The sequence below is a fragment of the Lathyrus oleraceus genome, chromosome 7 (assembly GCF_024323335.1).
Source record: "Lathyrus oleraceus cultivar Zhongwan6 chromosome 7, CAAS_Psat_ZW6_1.0, whole genome shotgun sequence".
In the NCBI taxonomy this organism is placed as follows: Eukaryota; Viridiplantae; Streptophyta; class Magnoliopsida; order Fabales; family Fabaceae; genus Lathyrus; species Lathyrus oleraceus.
Genome location: NC_066585.1, coordinates 402,067,087 through 402,082,346, shown reverse-complemented (window position 1 = coordinate 402,082,346; position 15,260 = coordinate 402,067,087). Strand labels below are relative to the sequence as shown.

Genomic DNA, 15,260 nt, shown 5'->3' with positions numbered 1-15,260 from the left:
GAATCATGAAATTATATGAAGTATTAGAGTTAGGAAAATATTGAAACCAACTAAATTAAAGAAAGAAGTTGATGGAAAGGGTAGAAATGGGGTGTCACACTCTTTCTATGATTTAGAAACGATGATAAGTCCAAGTGAAGATCAGTACAAGAAACTTGGTTTCTTAATAAGATCAAAATATGGTCCAATCCATAACCAAAGAAGTAAAGCTCTCACAATCACACAAGGTGTTTGTTTAACAAAATTCAACTTGCTTTCTCATTCATGACATGCTCCCTATTTATAGGTAAAGGGTAGCTTACAATAATAATTCAAGAAATTCTACAACTTCAATCCACTAACATATTAATAATGACTTGGGAATGGAAGGTCACACACTAAAGGTGGTGGAGAATGTGAATATTCGTTGCCTTAATGAATAATGACTATTTATAACCACTTTAGTTAATGCATCTCACCTCTCTCATTTTCATTCTTATTGATGAAGACTTTTGATCAATAAAGAAGAAGAATTTCGCCTTGACCCCAACAAATGAGTTGTAGGTTATTTTCTAAATTTTCCAACACATTAAAGATCGTGTCAATCCGACACCTAGAACTTTATATATGGCCAAACAAGACAGGTGGGCCAATAAATACGAAAATTCTTAGTTATTATAATAATAAAATATTCATTTTATTTGGAACATTTTTTTGTATGTTTTCTTTCACATGTTTATTGAACTCTCGATCTCATACATTTTAGTTAAATTATTATGTGATTAATTTATTTTAAATGTTACTAAAAATATTATTATTGAAACCTATTTTATTTATCATAATTTTCTTTAACAAAATAAAAATTAATTTTTAAAATAAATAAATCATTGAATACAAAATATGTTTACTAATGTGTTTTTAAGCATTAATTTATGAGGGGAATATTTTAAATTATACTTAAAACAAATATTAAATTATTAAATATTATTAAACAAATAGTATAAAAAAATACAAAAAAATACTATAACTAAACCCAAAATCAAGTGGGGCAGCAGGCCCGATTCCTGTATGTGTCTCTGTCTCTGATCATAAGACATGGACACTGCCCCCATTTTTGTATGTGCCTCCCTCTCTAATCACAGGGCATGGACACACAGGCACATCTTTTTTCAAAGGTGTGTGTGCTTTATAACTGACTATGGCATCTCGAGTAGCTAAATAGTAATAAGGAAAGTATTTATATTTCTTGCAAATTCATATAGACAGATAGATCTTAAACTTACATACAGATTTTACCTTCTTAGTCTTTACATTTTGTTTGTCCATCTAATAGCAAAGCAAGAATTAAACAATGATAAAGAGACTAACATTGTGGCTGTAAAAGTGATTTTGCAATGAAGGAAAGAAAACAACATTATTTCTTATACATTTTTACAAGTTTTCGCTTGTTCGATAAACAAATTAAGAAAAACCAATCCCTGTTTGATTTCTTGTTGAGTGAAGCCAACAATAGATGATTTAGGTTTTGGAGATCTTAGATATATACAAATTTACAGGTCAGATGACCCAAAACCAAGCTATAATAGACCCAGAAGCAAGACCAACAACTAAGAATAACACGCTCACAATCCCTGCAGTCTCTGCATGCTGCAACTTCACAGTTTTAGGAGCTAAAATCATCAATACGCTAGTAAGATATCCATTTGTAAGCCCTAAAACACAAGTCAGTACTGTAACAGGAATCTCTGTCCGGAAGAATTTCGGACCATGTAAGCACCCTAAGAAGAGAGGGAAAAACAACAGTCGTGCTACGCAACATCCTATAGCAATTTTTGCATTCTCTAGAAGGTATACTGCAGTAAAGCTTTTGCCAACAAGGTCAAACACATTAAAGCAAGTGATAAGGAGAATCGGATACCAATCCATGAGAAGTTCAGAGTGGACATCTTCAGTAATGTACCCAGGAAATATCGCAAGAGTCACAACATAAATGAGTATCAAGCCAAATCCATACCACTTGATTGTTCCAACAGTTTCCCATACAGTCGACCTCCATACGGATCCAGTCAAAGGACCATCGTCGTCTTCTACTGCAACTGCCTGAATCTTAACTTCATCATAGTACTTCATAATGGGTAGTTTGTTTGCTAGACTGTATAAAACCATGCATATGAACATAATCACAATTGATACACCAAAGTAGAGATTTGCACTCTTTTGCAAGCCGGAGACATCTTGTGTGTAAACAGCTTTCGTAAATATCCTTAGGAAAGAAACAACCACCCCTGATGTGAAAAAAAACATACATACTGTGAAGAGAAAAGCCATTTACATTACAAATTTCAATAAACAAGGGAATATATCAATTATCAAAAATTCCTTACACATTAATTTCCATTCAAACCTAAATCCAGTATGTTAATTTGCTTAAAATTTAGCAGACAAAAAAGTAGCATGAAAGAGGAACATGATATCATCACGGATTCTGTCTAATTGGTCAGTATTGCCAAATTAAGGTTACTTGACAGACAGATAACATATCGAAAAATGAAGATTGAATGCTAATTAGAGTAAGAGGAATACCTAATAGTTTCAACCCTACCATTCTCATATCATATATAATCTACGAAACACAAACACAACTACGAAACACAAACTCAACAATGACACTGACAATAATTTGACAAATATGGGAGTTATTAACTATAACCACACGCTTCATTGTCATGTTGGTGTCTTCCCCAACAAATGTTAGATACTGGACACTTCTTCATATTGGTGCTTCATAGACTGAATGCTGATTACAATCAGAGGAATGCCGAATAGTTTTTTCACTCCCGTTCTCACATCATATATGATCTATGAATCACCAACAGAGAAACAGCCATCACACATGACATTGGCACTACTAAAACTTAGACACATTGAATATAACAAAATAAAAGCAACGAATCACACACAAAGCAAACAATACATCTATAAAGTCTCAATCTTAATTAAAAAAATTGAAAAATTCCAAATGGAAAATAAAAAGTAAAAAACAAAAACAAAAATAGTAACAAAGTAAAATGTGAATTCAATACCAGAAGCAGCAGTCCCAGCGATGACAGCTTGCATGTACCTCTCCGGCAACTCACCGGCAGAACCCACAATAGATCCCTGCACCAAAGCATCAGCCACGCCAGAAATCCCAAGTGCTCCGGCAGTAACATAAAACCCACCATAAAACCCAACCCGACCCTTAACATAAAACGCATCAATCAAAGGAACAACAAGTAACGAAACAACAAAAAGAGCAAGACCCAAGTTAATCCTAACATAGGCATGAGATTTGTGCCTATACAGAATAATAACCATTAGACCAAAGAGACCAACGAGCATATAAACAACGGCGAAGATGCGATCCACGCTTGCATCAGGATAAAGGTAAGAGAAGTAATCAACGGCTGTGATGAATGCGTTCCATGGAAGTAAATAACCAAAGCCGAGGAAGAAATAGATCATGTACGCTAAATGCCATTTGTCTTCTGGTGCTTTTTCCTTTGTACCAGAGCCTGATGGTAGAAGAAGAGTTGAATCGGATTCGGTGAATGCCATCTTTGTTTTTTCGGGTTTCCGTTCGGGTTGGGTTGTTAACCGGAACGGAAAAAGAGTTTTTGGTGGATAGTTGATGTTGTTCACATCTTCAAATGAGATATTGTATCATATTATATACTAATTTGCAACCAACAACAATGGACTTTAATCTACCTACTATTCAAAATATAATAAAAAAAATATACTTTAGATAATAAGAATCTTTCTTATATATTGATACAAGTTTCTCTTTATTTCTATTTTTTATTTACTCTTTTATATTTATTTTATAAATGTTAGTATTGTGTTGACCATAGTTATGACCTACCAATAATGTCTATGGATAGATTTTTTTATCAGTATTTAAATAAAATTAGTTAAAGAAACATACGAAATTAGTATATGAACTTAAAAGAAATTTCAGTGTCAAAAGAGATTCAGTGTTAGTATAGATCAACTTTAGGCATGTACTAGTATTAATTAAGATTCCATTTTCTCACATAATAATACACTAATTTGAAGCTGATTCTGAAAATTATTAAAGATATCAAGTGGCAAAATAATTGGTTCTTATTAGACGTTTATGTCAAACTGAATTATTACAAATAAAACTGAATTATACTATTCAATTTCCTAGTTTATTTTTTGTTACCTGATTAAAGTTAGATTAATTTTTAAGTATCAAAATATTCAAAAATCCACTTACATGAAAAGAAAAGTAAAATAAATAGTTAAGGGAATATTGAAATTATTAAAATAATTTATAAGTAATTTCCCTTAAAAAAAGTTATAAATATTTTTGACGCCTATGTGGCATGTGTGTTTCTTTTGAAAATAAAATTTAATTTTTGCAGCCAACAAGAATCAAAGACACAACCTTTGGATCAATAGTGAAAGACATTACCATTGCACCACAGACCACTCATATTAATTTTTTTCCATCATATATTTAATGAGTCACTGCTCTTAGATCATAAGAGAAAGACACTAAATTTTTATTTTAAATTTTAATATCTTAAATATATGAATTATATTCTTCAATATTTATATAATTTATTTATAATCAATATAAATTGCTATTTCCATTTTAAATTATATGTTACTCCTATTTTGTAAAATATTTTGTTTTATATTTTAAGTTGTTTTGCAATATAAATTAAATATTAATAAGTTTTTCTTATCATACTATCTACTATTTATATTATTCTTTTATTTCATCATCTTTTCATATCATTAATAAATGATATATAATTTATTTATTTATAAAATTAATTATAATCTAAATTTGTATAAAATATCATAAAAAAATTATTATTTAGGACGAAGAAAGTATCTCATTTAAGTTATGCATAATTTTTAAAAAATAATTGATAGTATTTATTTTATTATTAAAATAAATCTGATTTATTATAATGTTTTATTTTTAAAAAATATATTGTTCTTTTTTCATTTTATTAAATTTTATCTCTATTCTTTAATTTTTAAAAATATTATATAGTAATATATTCAAATTAATATTCAATTATTTTGTGTTTTATTTTATAATGTATTTATATTTTATTAATTTTTTATATATTAAATATTTAAGTATTATTTTATATAACTTAGACATGTATTAATATATTATAATATTTATAATTGTATATTAATTTTTAAAAATATTATGAAGTTTTTATATTAATTTTTACACAAAAATTCAAATAAAACTTCATAATATTTATTATAAATACAATTGAAAAATTATATTATTAATATAATATATTTTTAAATATTATATTACTTATTATAAATAATATAATATATTAATACATGTCTAAGTTATATAAAATAATACTTAAATATTTAATATATAAAAAATTAATAAAATATAAATACATTATAAAATAAAACACAAAATAATTGAATATTAATTTGAATATATTACTATATAATATTTTTAAAAATTAAAGAATAGAGATAAAATTTAATAAAATGAAAAAAGAACAATATATTTTTTAAAAATAAAACATTATAATAAATCAGATTTATTTTAATAATAAAATAAATACTATCAATTATTTTTTAAAAATTATGCATAACTTAAATGAGATACTTTCTTCGTCCTAAATAATAATTTTTTTATGATATTTTATACAAATTTAGATTATAATTAATTTTATAAATAAATAAATTATATATCATTTATTAATGATATGAAAAGATGATGAAATAAAAGAATAATATAAATAGTAGATAGTATGATAAGAAAAACTTATTAATATTTAATTTATATTGCAAAACAACTTAAAATATAAAACAAAATATCTTAGAAAATAGGAGTAACATATAATTTAAAATGGAAATAGCAATTTATATTGATTATAAATAAATTATATAAATATTGAAGAATATAATTCATATATTTAAGATATTAAAATTTAAAATAAAAATTTAGTGTCTTTCTCTTATGATCTAAGAACAGTGGCTCATTAAATATATGATGAAAAATATTAACATGAAGGGTCTGTGGTGCAATGGTAATGTCTTTCACTATTGATCCAAAGGTTGTGTGTTCGATTTTTGTTGGCTACGAAAATAAATTTTATTTTCAAAAGAAACACACATGCCACACAGGCGCCATTGCCCTTGGCTCCTCCTTTAGGAGGGCCATGCAGGCGCCAGCTGTATTGGCTCCTCCTCTTGGAAGGCCATGCAGGCGCCACAAGCATTGGCGCCTCTTCATGAGGCCCAATGCATGTGCGCCAATGCATTTGGCGCCTCCTCTTATTTTTTAGGGGGTGCGCCAACTCCCTGCGCATCCTCCCCCTAAACATGGTTATTTTGGAAAATATTTTGAAAAGTTGGTTATTTTCGTATTTTTTTTTGAAAAATATGGTTATTTAAAAAAAAATCGGAAATAGTAATAAATAAAAAATCTTTAAAGATGAAGATTTGACTAGAGGAAATCTAACTTGGAGAATCTTCTCTCATTTATTTTGATTGTGTCTTCAAATAAAAGAGTTAATTAGATGATGAGAAGCTTGGACTTGTGTTGATAATGTGACATCCTAAAATTTAATTTGAAATACATATAATTATAAATTAGGTGGTCAAATATGTTGTAGTTTTACAAAAACATTAATAATTTGTTGTTAATCATGCAAAACATAACAAAGAATAAGAAAATCACGTGTAAAAATCCATAATCATATCTAACACAAGTGAACACATAAGAAACATTCACGTATTAATATATATCGTGCATATAATTCCTTTTAATATGTTACATTTAATAATGAAACTCTATTAATGCACAAGAAGAACATGACGATGAAGATTGAAAAAATTGTAGAGAGAGGAGAAAAATAATGTAACTAACTCTAACAGAATTTTTCAATCTTAACAAACTCAATTTATCTCTTTCTTTTCAATTGTACTTAACTTTCAGTTTATACACACTACCTCAAACTCAAATGCAAATCAAATGAAATTGAAATTAAACAACTTGAATTTGAATTACATTTAACATCATCCCTTAATTCATATTCAAGATTAAAAAATCAGCAACACCAATTTCATTCCTCAAATTAATGAAGTGTTAAGTTTTGATTGTCTTGATCAGTACATCTGCAGGTTGCTTCAGAGTGTTGCAGTGAACAACCTCAAGCACTCCATTCTGAACCTGATTGCGCAAAAAATGAAATTTGTGTCAATGTGCTTGCTTCTTCCATGCAACATTAGATTCTTGGCAAGACTTATGGCTGATTTGTTGTCAATCATCAACCTTATTGGTTTGCTCACCTTGAACTTCAATTCATGCAGCAAATTCATAAGCCAAACAATCTGACACGCAGAAAAAGCATCCACACATGCCACACAGGCGCCATTGCCCTTGGCGCCTCCTTTAGGAGGGCCATGCAGGCGCCAGCTGTATTGGCTCCTCCTCTTGGAAGGCCATGCAGGCGCCACAAGCATTGGCGCCTCTTCATGAGGCCCAATGCATGTGCGCCAATGCATTTGGCGCCTCCTCTTATTTTTTAGGGGGTGCGCCAACTCCCTGCGCATCCTCCCCCTAAACATGCTTATTTTGGAAAATATTTTGAAAAGTTGGTTATTTTCGTATTTTTTTTTGAAAAATATGGTTATTTAAAAAAAAAATCGGAAATAGTAATAAATAAAAAATATTTAAAGATGAAGATTTGACTAGAGGAAATCTAACTTGGAGAATCTTCTCTCATTTATTTTGATTGTGTCTTCAAATAAAAGAGTTAATTAGATGATGAGAAGCTTGGACTTGTGTTGATAATGTGACATCCTAAAATTTAATTTGAAATACATATAATTATAAATTAGGTGGTCAAATATGTTGTAGTTTTACAAAAACATTAATAATTTGTTGTTAATCATGCAAAACATAACAAAGAATATGAAAATCACGTGTAAAAATCCATAATCATATCTAACACAAGTGAACACATAAGAAACATTCACGTATTAATATATATCGTGCATATAATTCCTTTTAATATGTTACATTTAATAATGAAACTCTATTAATGCACAAGAAGAACATGACGATGAAGATTGAAAAAATTGTAGAGAGAGGAGAAAAATAATGTAACTAACTCTAACAGAATTTTTCAATCTTAACAAACTCAATTTATCTCTTTCTTTTCAATTGTACTTAACTTTCAGTTTATACACACTACCTCAAACTCAAATGCAAATCAAATGAAATTGAAATTAAACAACTTGAATTTGAATTACATTTAACATCATCCCTTAATTCATATTCAAGATTAAAAAATCAATAACACCAATTTCATTCCTCAAACTAATGAAGTGTTAAGTTTTGATTGTCTTGATCAGTACATCTGCAGGTTGCTTCAGAGTGTTGCAGTGAACAACCTCAAGCACTCCATTCTGAACCTGATTGCGCAAAAAATGAAATTTGTGTCAATGTGCTTGCTTCTTCCATGCAACATTAGATTCTTGGCAAGACTTATGGCTAATTTGTTGTCAATCATCAACCTTATTGGTTTGCTCACCTTGAACTTCAATTCATGCAGCAAATTCATAAGCCAAACAATCTGACATGCAGAAAAAGCATCAGCTATGTATTATGCTTCACAAGTTGACAATACAACCACTGGTTGCTTCTTGGAATACCATGAAATTGGAGCTCCTAGATACATAAATCGATACCATGTAGTACTTTTTTTGTCCACTTTGTCACCACACCAGTCTGAGTCTGAATAGCATATCAACTCAGCATCATTTGACGCTCTAGATGGAAACATAATTCCATGCCTTAGAGTTCCTTTTACATATCTGAGTATCCTGACTACGACTTAGTAATGTGACCACTTTGGTTTACTCATAAACCTATTTATCATTCCAACTACATAACATATGGCAGGTCTGGTGTTACACAGATATCTCAGAGAGCCAACCAATTTATTGAAAGTCGTCGCATCTACTTCCTCACCATCAACATCAGAATCTAGTTTATGGTTTGTCTCTACAGGTGTGACTCCATACTTACAATTCATTAGCTTAAATCACTTCAGCAACTCAAGCTCACACTTCGGTTGGTGCACAATGATTCCCTTATCAATGTGTAAAATTTCCATCCTTAAAAAATATATCATGTGTTCCAAGGTCAATCATATCAAATACTTTTAGCAACACCCTTTTGAACTTGTTTATCTCAGAATTATAGCTCTCTGTCAGTAGTATTTCATCTACATAAAGACACACCAAGATCAGATTGCAATTAGAGGTATTCTGCACATACACACCATACTCCATTTCAAAAAAATTTGATCCCCTGGTGCTTGAAAAATGAATCAATTTTTAAATTCCAAGCAACTGGATCTTGTTTAATCCCGTACAAGACTTTATGCAGCTTGTACACCATCCCTTATTTATTCTCTATCACAAATTCAGGAGATTGTAACACATAAACTTCTTCTCACAATAAACCATTTAGAAAAGTTGTTTTACATCTAAATGTATCAGAGGTGTGCCAACGCATGTGCGCTAATGCATCTGGCGCCTCCTCTTATTTTTAGGGGGTGCGCCAACTCCCCCGGCGCATCCTCCCCCAAACATGGTTATTTTGGAAAAAAATTTGAAAAGTTGGTTATTTTCGTATTTTTTTTGAAAAACATGGTTATTTTAAAAAAAAATCGGAAATAGTAATAAATAAAAAATCTTTAAAGATGAAGATTTGACTAGAGGAAATCTAACTTCGAGAATCTTTTCTCATTTATTTTGATTGTGTCTTCAAATAAAAGAGTTAATTAGATGATGAGAAGCTTGGACTTGTGTTGATAATGTGACATCCTAAAATTTAATTTGAAATACATATAATTATAAATTAGGTGGTCAAATACGTTGTAGTTTTACAAAAACATTAATAATTTGTTGTTAATCATGCAAAACATAACAAAGAATATAAAAATCACGTGTAAAAATCCATAATCATATCTAACACAAGTGAACACATAAGAAACATTCACGTATTAATATATATCCTGCATATAATTCCTTTTAATATGTTAGATTTAATAATGAAACTCTATTAATGCACAAGAAGAACATGACGATGAAGATTGAAAAAATTGTAGAGAGAGGAGAAAAATAATGTAACTAACTCTAACAGAATTTTTCAATCTTAACAAACTCAATTTATCTCTTTCTTTTCAATTGTACTTAACTTTCAGTTTATACACACTACCTCAAACTCAAATGCAAATCAAATGAAATTGAAATTAAACAACTTGAATTTGAATTACATTTAACATCATCCCTTAATTCATATTCAAGATTAAAAAATCAGCAACACCAATTTCATTCCTCAAATTAATGAAGTGTTAAGTTTTGATTGTCTTGATCAGTACATCAGCAGGTTGCTTCAGAGTGTTGCAGTGAACAACCTCAAGCACTCCATTCTGAACCTGATTGCGCAAAAAATGAAATTTGTGTCAATGTGCTTGCTTCTTCCATGCAACATTAGATTCTTGGAAAGACTTATGGATGATTTGTTGTCAATCATCAACCTTATTGGTTTGCTCACCTTGAACTTCAATTCATGCAGCAAATTCATAAGCCAAACAATCTGACACGCAGAAAAAGCATCAGATATTTATTATGCTTCACAAGTTGACAATACAACCACTGGTTGCTTCTTGGAATACCATGAAATTGGAGCTCCTAGATACATAAACCGATACCCTGTAGTACTTTTTTTGTCCACTTTGTCACCACACCAGTCTGAGTCTGAATAGCATATCAACTCAGCATCATTTGACGCTCTAGATGGAAACATAATTCCATGCCTTAGAGTTCCTTTTACATATTTGAGTATCCTGACTGCGACTTAGTAATGTGACCACTTTGGTTTACTCATAAACCTATTTATCATTCCAACTACATAACATATGGCAGGTCTGGTGTTACACAGATATCTCAGAGAGCCAACCAATTTATTGAAAGTCGTCGCATCTACTTCCTCACCATCAACATCAGAATCTAGTTTATGGTTTGTCTCTACAGGTGTGACTCCATACTTACAATTCATTAGCTTAAATCTCTTCAGCAACTCAAGCTCACACTTCAGTTGGTGCACAATGATTCCCTTATCAATGTGTAAAATTTCCATCCTTAAAAAATATATCATGTGTTCCAAGGTCAATCATATCAAATACTTTTATCAGCACCCTTTTGAACTTGTTTATCTCAAAATTATAGCTCTCTATCAGTAGTATTTCATCTACATAAAGACACACCAAGATCAGATTGCAATTAGAGGTATTCTGCACATACACACCATACTCCATTTCAAAAAAAATTGATCCCCTGGTGCTTGAAAAATGAATCAATTTTTAAATTCCAAGCAATTGGATCTTGTTTAATCCCATACAAGACTTTATGCAGCTTGTACACCATCCCTTATTTATTCTCTATCACAAATTCAGGAGATTGTAACACATAAACTTCTTCTTACAATAAACCATTTAGAAAAGTTGTTTTACATCTAAATGTATCAGAGGCCAACTCTTATTTGCAGCTATAGAAATAACCAATGTTATGGTTTCATGTCTAGCTACAGGTGAAAATATGTCAAATTAGTCTAAACCATACTTTTGTAGGAATCCTCTAGCTACTTACCTTGATTTATGCTTGGAAACTAGATCATCTGACTTCAGTTTTATTTTGAAAACACATCTTACACTGATGGCTTTCTTGTTCTTAGGTAGAACAATAAATTCACATGTCTTGTTTCTTTCAATTGCATCAAGTTCTTACTTCATGGTCGTCATCCACACTTTCTTCTTGAGTGCCTCATTGACGCTGATAGGTTCACCTTCAGAGGCAGGTCCACTATCAAAGGAAGGGCCACCTTCTGAGGTCGGATTACCTTTAGAGGATGGATAACCTTCAAAGGAAAGATCGCCATCAGAGTCAGAGTCATATTCAGAGTCAGACTCATCTTCAGAGTCAGACTCACCATCAAAGTCATACTCACCTTCAGAGGCAAGATCAGACTCTAGTGTTGACACTACACTAGAGTTGGATTGAGACTTGTTTCAATCCCATGTTTCTGATTCTTTAAATATAACATCTCTGTTAACAGCGATTCTGTTGGTGACTAGGCAATAGAGCTTATAAGCACTTGTGCAGTGGTAACCTATAAGCAACATGACTTGGCTTCTGTCATCCAATTTCCTTCTAGTAGCATTTGGTACATTTTTGTAAGATACAACACCAAACACCTTGAAATGGCTCACACTTTGTTTTTTTCCAATCCACTTCTCTAGAGGAACTACTTCCTTTAATTTCTTTGTTGGACATATGTTGAGCACATATGCTGACATGGCAATTTCTTTACCCCACAATGTGTGAGGTAGATTCTTTTTTTCGTGTGAATTAGAGGCAAACTCGTGTGAATTAGGGTTGAGGTTTCGAGTTTTGCAATCTGTGTGAAATGCAACATGAAAAGTGTGATTTGATGAGGTAGAAAGGTTGTTTTGCACGTGTTTAGATGCGTTTCATCATGACAAACAAGTTTTCACATGTGAGAAGTGATCCCAAGTTGATTTTGGCATGATTCCAAATTATAGGTCATGTGCAAACGAAATTCAGGTCAGAATGTTCATGCTTAGGTCAATTCTAATCCACTAATGCATTTTCTAATTTTATTGAGGCCAGATGATCCTTTCATGGAGTATAACATAATGCAAAAAGAATCATATTGAAAGTAAGTTTGAGGAGAAATTTACAAAGGTGAGAAGTGGGGGTCGTGACCTGTAATTTAGGTTGGGCATTTGGCCAAGCAACATGAGGCATGTTTGGTCATTTTGAGGTCTCAAGTTTATGACACCATAACTTTTGATTCCCTCATACATTTTGAGGCAAACTTGGGCCAAACGATCTTTGACGTAAGCTTAACAAGATATAAAAAAAGATGTTTAAGTTGGAAATGGCAAAGGTGGAAAGTAGGGGCAATGACAAGGTTGTGCCCCATTTTGGCAACTTGGTTCTTTGCACAAATGAGGTCCTTAATGATTGAATTGATGTTTGACCCTTGAAGAAAAGTTGTATAGGGACTCAAAAGTCACATTTGGCTCAAATAGTCTTGGCATTTGGATAAAAATTGAGGAAGTTATGGAGTTTGGACCAAAGGCATGACATACTTGCAAATAAGGTCAACCACACCTGTGCCCCTTTATGCAATGGTCATGCACGATATGTATGCAAATGAATCTATGCAAAAGGAAAAGGGAGGGTAAATTTTGGGATATGATAGATGCCTCTATTTAATCATCTTAGACCTGAAGGTGCGAATTGCTTTAGCTTTTCGGGTGTTCGAGGTAAAAGAGGATTAAATACAGAAATATCCAAAAAAAAATCATGGTGAAAAGAAGTTGTATTGTAAGGAGTAGCAGGTAAACTTGTCGGCTTGGTCTGTTGGGTATTGACTGAAATATTCCACTGGGGAGATATATCAAATGTAAAGAGAAATGCTTGTTATGTATTGAGTATGCAGTGTATGATTGTTTATTTATGATGTATATGCAATATGATATTGGGTAGTAAGATAAGGATTTTCTGGTGAAAGGTATATTTCGACTCGTTGGTATCCACACCAGAGAACTTGCACTGAATGGCTTCCATGTTACCAACACTGTTGGGGGAAATCCTTCCGGATGAGGATAACCATTTGGCTTCACTGGGGAAAAAGGATGTATGACCTGACCGAGCATTTGTTGGGATAGAATCGTACGACAAGTGTTTATTGTATACTATTGATAATCCACTAGGGAGTTTTCAACAATCAAAGCAATGCATATAATTTCCCTTTTGATTTAGCTTTTTATTATTCTCAAAGTTTTATGGCATTGTGTAATCAAGATTGGAAGTTATTTTGCAAACAAAATATGGGAAAATAAAAAAAGATGAGATGTTATTGAATAACGACTGAATTTTATTGATTGTGGAAAATTTGTATATATAGAGTGTGTTCAAGGATGAAAAAAATCCTTCAAGAGGAAATTGCAAAAATTGAAAAACAAATTAAATGGAAATGGGAATTTTTTTTAATTTTCCACTGATTACAACATTGGCTGTTATTCGCTATAGCATTGGCCTCCGATACTTTGCTTTTATTGACGATGATTGGACTGATCTGATGCCGTCTGGGGTCAAGCTAAGGGTGAGAATATGCTCAAAAGATAACGTCAAGATATAGTCAAATGCTTTTATCCCTAACTTTTGCATGGAATTTTTTATTCTTTTTGTCCACCGGGATGTCATTTTTGCCTAAGTCGCCCTTTCGGGTTTTCAACTTAGCAGGCTTGTATATTTTTTTTGTTTAATCTCTAACTTTTGCATAGACATTTCTTTTTTTGGTTCCATCCAGATAGACATTTTTTCCTAGATTGGTTTTGATGGATATCAATCTACCGGGCTTTGTATTCACTTTTTTTCTAGGCATAAGCATCAGAAAGTCATCCCCATCCATTATGGTGAGAATGAGATCCCCTCCTGAGAATTCCTTTTTGACAACAAAGGGTTCTTCATAGTTGGGAGTCCACTTGCCCCAAGGATCCGAGTGTATAGGAGAAAGTTCTTTGAGCACAAGCTCGCCGGCTTGGAATGAGCGAGAAAGAATCTTCTTATCAAAAGATCGCTTGAGGCATCGTTAGTACAGATGACCATGGCAAACAACTGTCAAGTGCTTCTCTTCAATGAGGATCACTGATCATATTTGGACTGCACCCATTCAGCTTCGTTGAGGCCTGCTTCCATTATGACCCTCAGGGAAGGGATTTCAACTTCAATATGCAGAACAACCTCCATTCCATATACTAGCAAATAAGAAGTTTCCCCAGTAGAAGTATGCACTGAAGTTCTGTAGCCATGCAAAGCAAAGGTAAGCATCTCACGTCAATCCTTACACGTCTTAACCATCTTTTGGACAATATTCTTGATGTTCTTGTTAGCTGCTTCGACGGTGCCATTCATCTTGGGCCCGTATGGTGAAAAGTTGTGATGCTTGATCTTAAACTCCTGGCACAACTCACTCATCATCTTGTTGTTGAGGTTATTGACATTGTCAGTAATAATCTTACTAGGGACACCGTAGCGACATATTATTTCCTTCTTATGACATTCACATAGGAAGCAACTTCAACCACTTTGTGAAGTAGTCAATAACA

General features: G+C 32.0%; 1 protein-coding gene across 1 annotated transcript; it reads right to left on the bottom strand.

The window, feature by feature from the left end:
* Nucleotides 1-1,348: 1,348 nt before the first annotated feature.
* Nucleotides 1,349-3,723, bottom strand: LOC127107936 (equilibrative nucleotide transporter 1). The gene is made up of 2 exons (XM_051045284.1): nucleotides 3,063-3,723; nucleotides 1,349-2,264 (listed from the first exon to the last, which is right to left on the bottom strand). Exons 1-2 carry the CDS (start codon nucleotides 3,574-3,576, stop codon nucleotides 1,537-1,539), a joined length of 1,242 nt encoding a protein of 413 aa, XP_050901241.1. The 5' UTR covers nucleotides 3,577-3,723; the 3' UTR covers nucleotides 1,349-1,536.
* Between the last annotated feature and the right edge of the window lie 11,537 nt (nucleotides 3,724-15,260).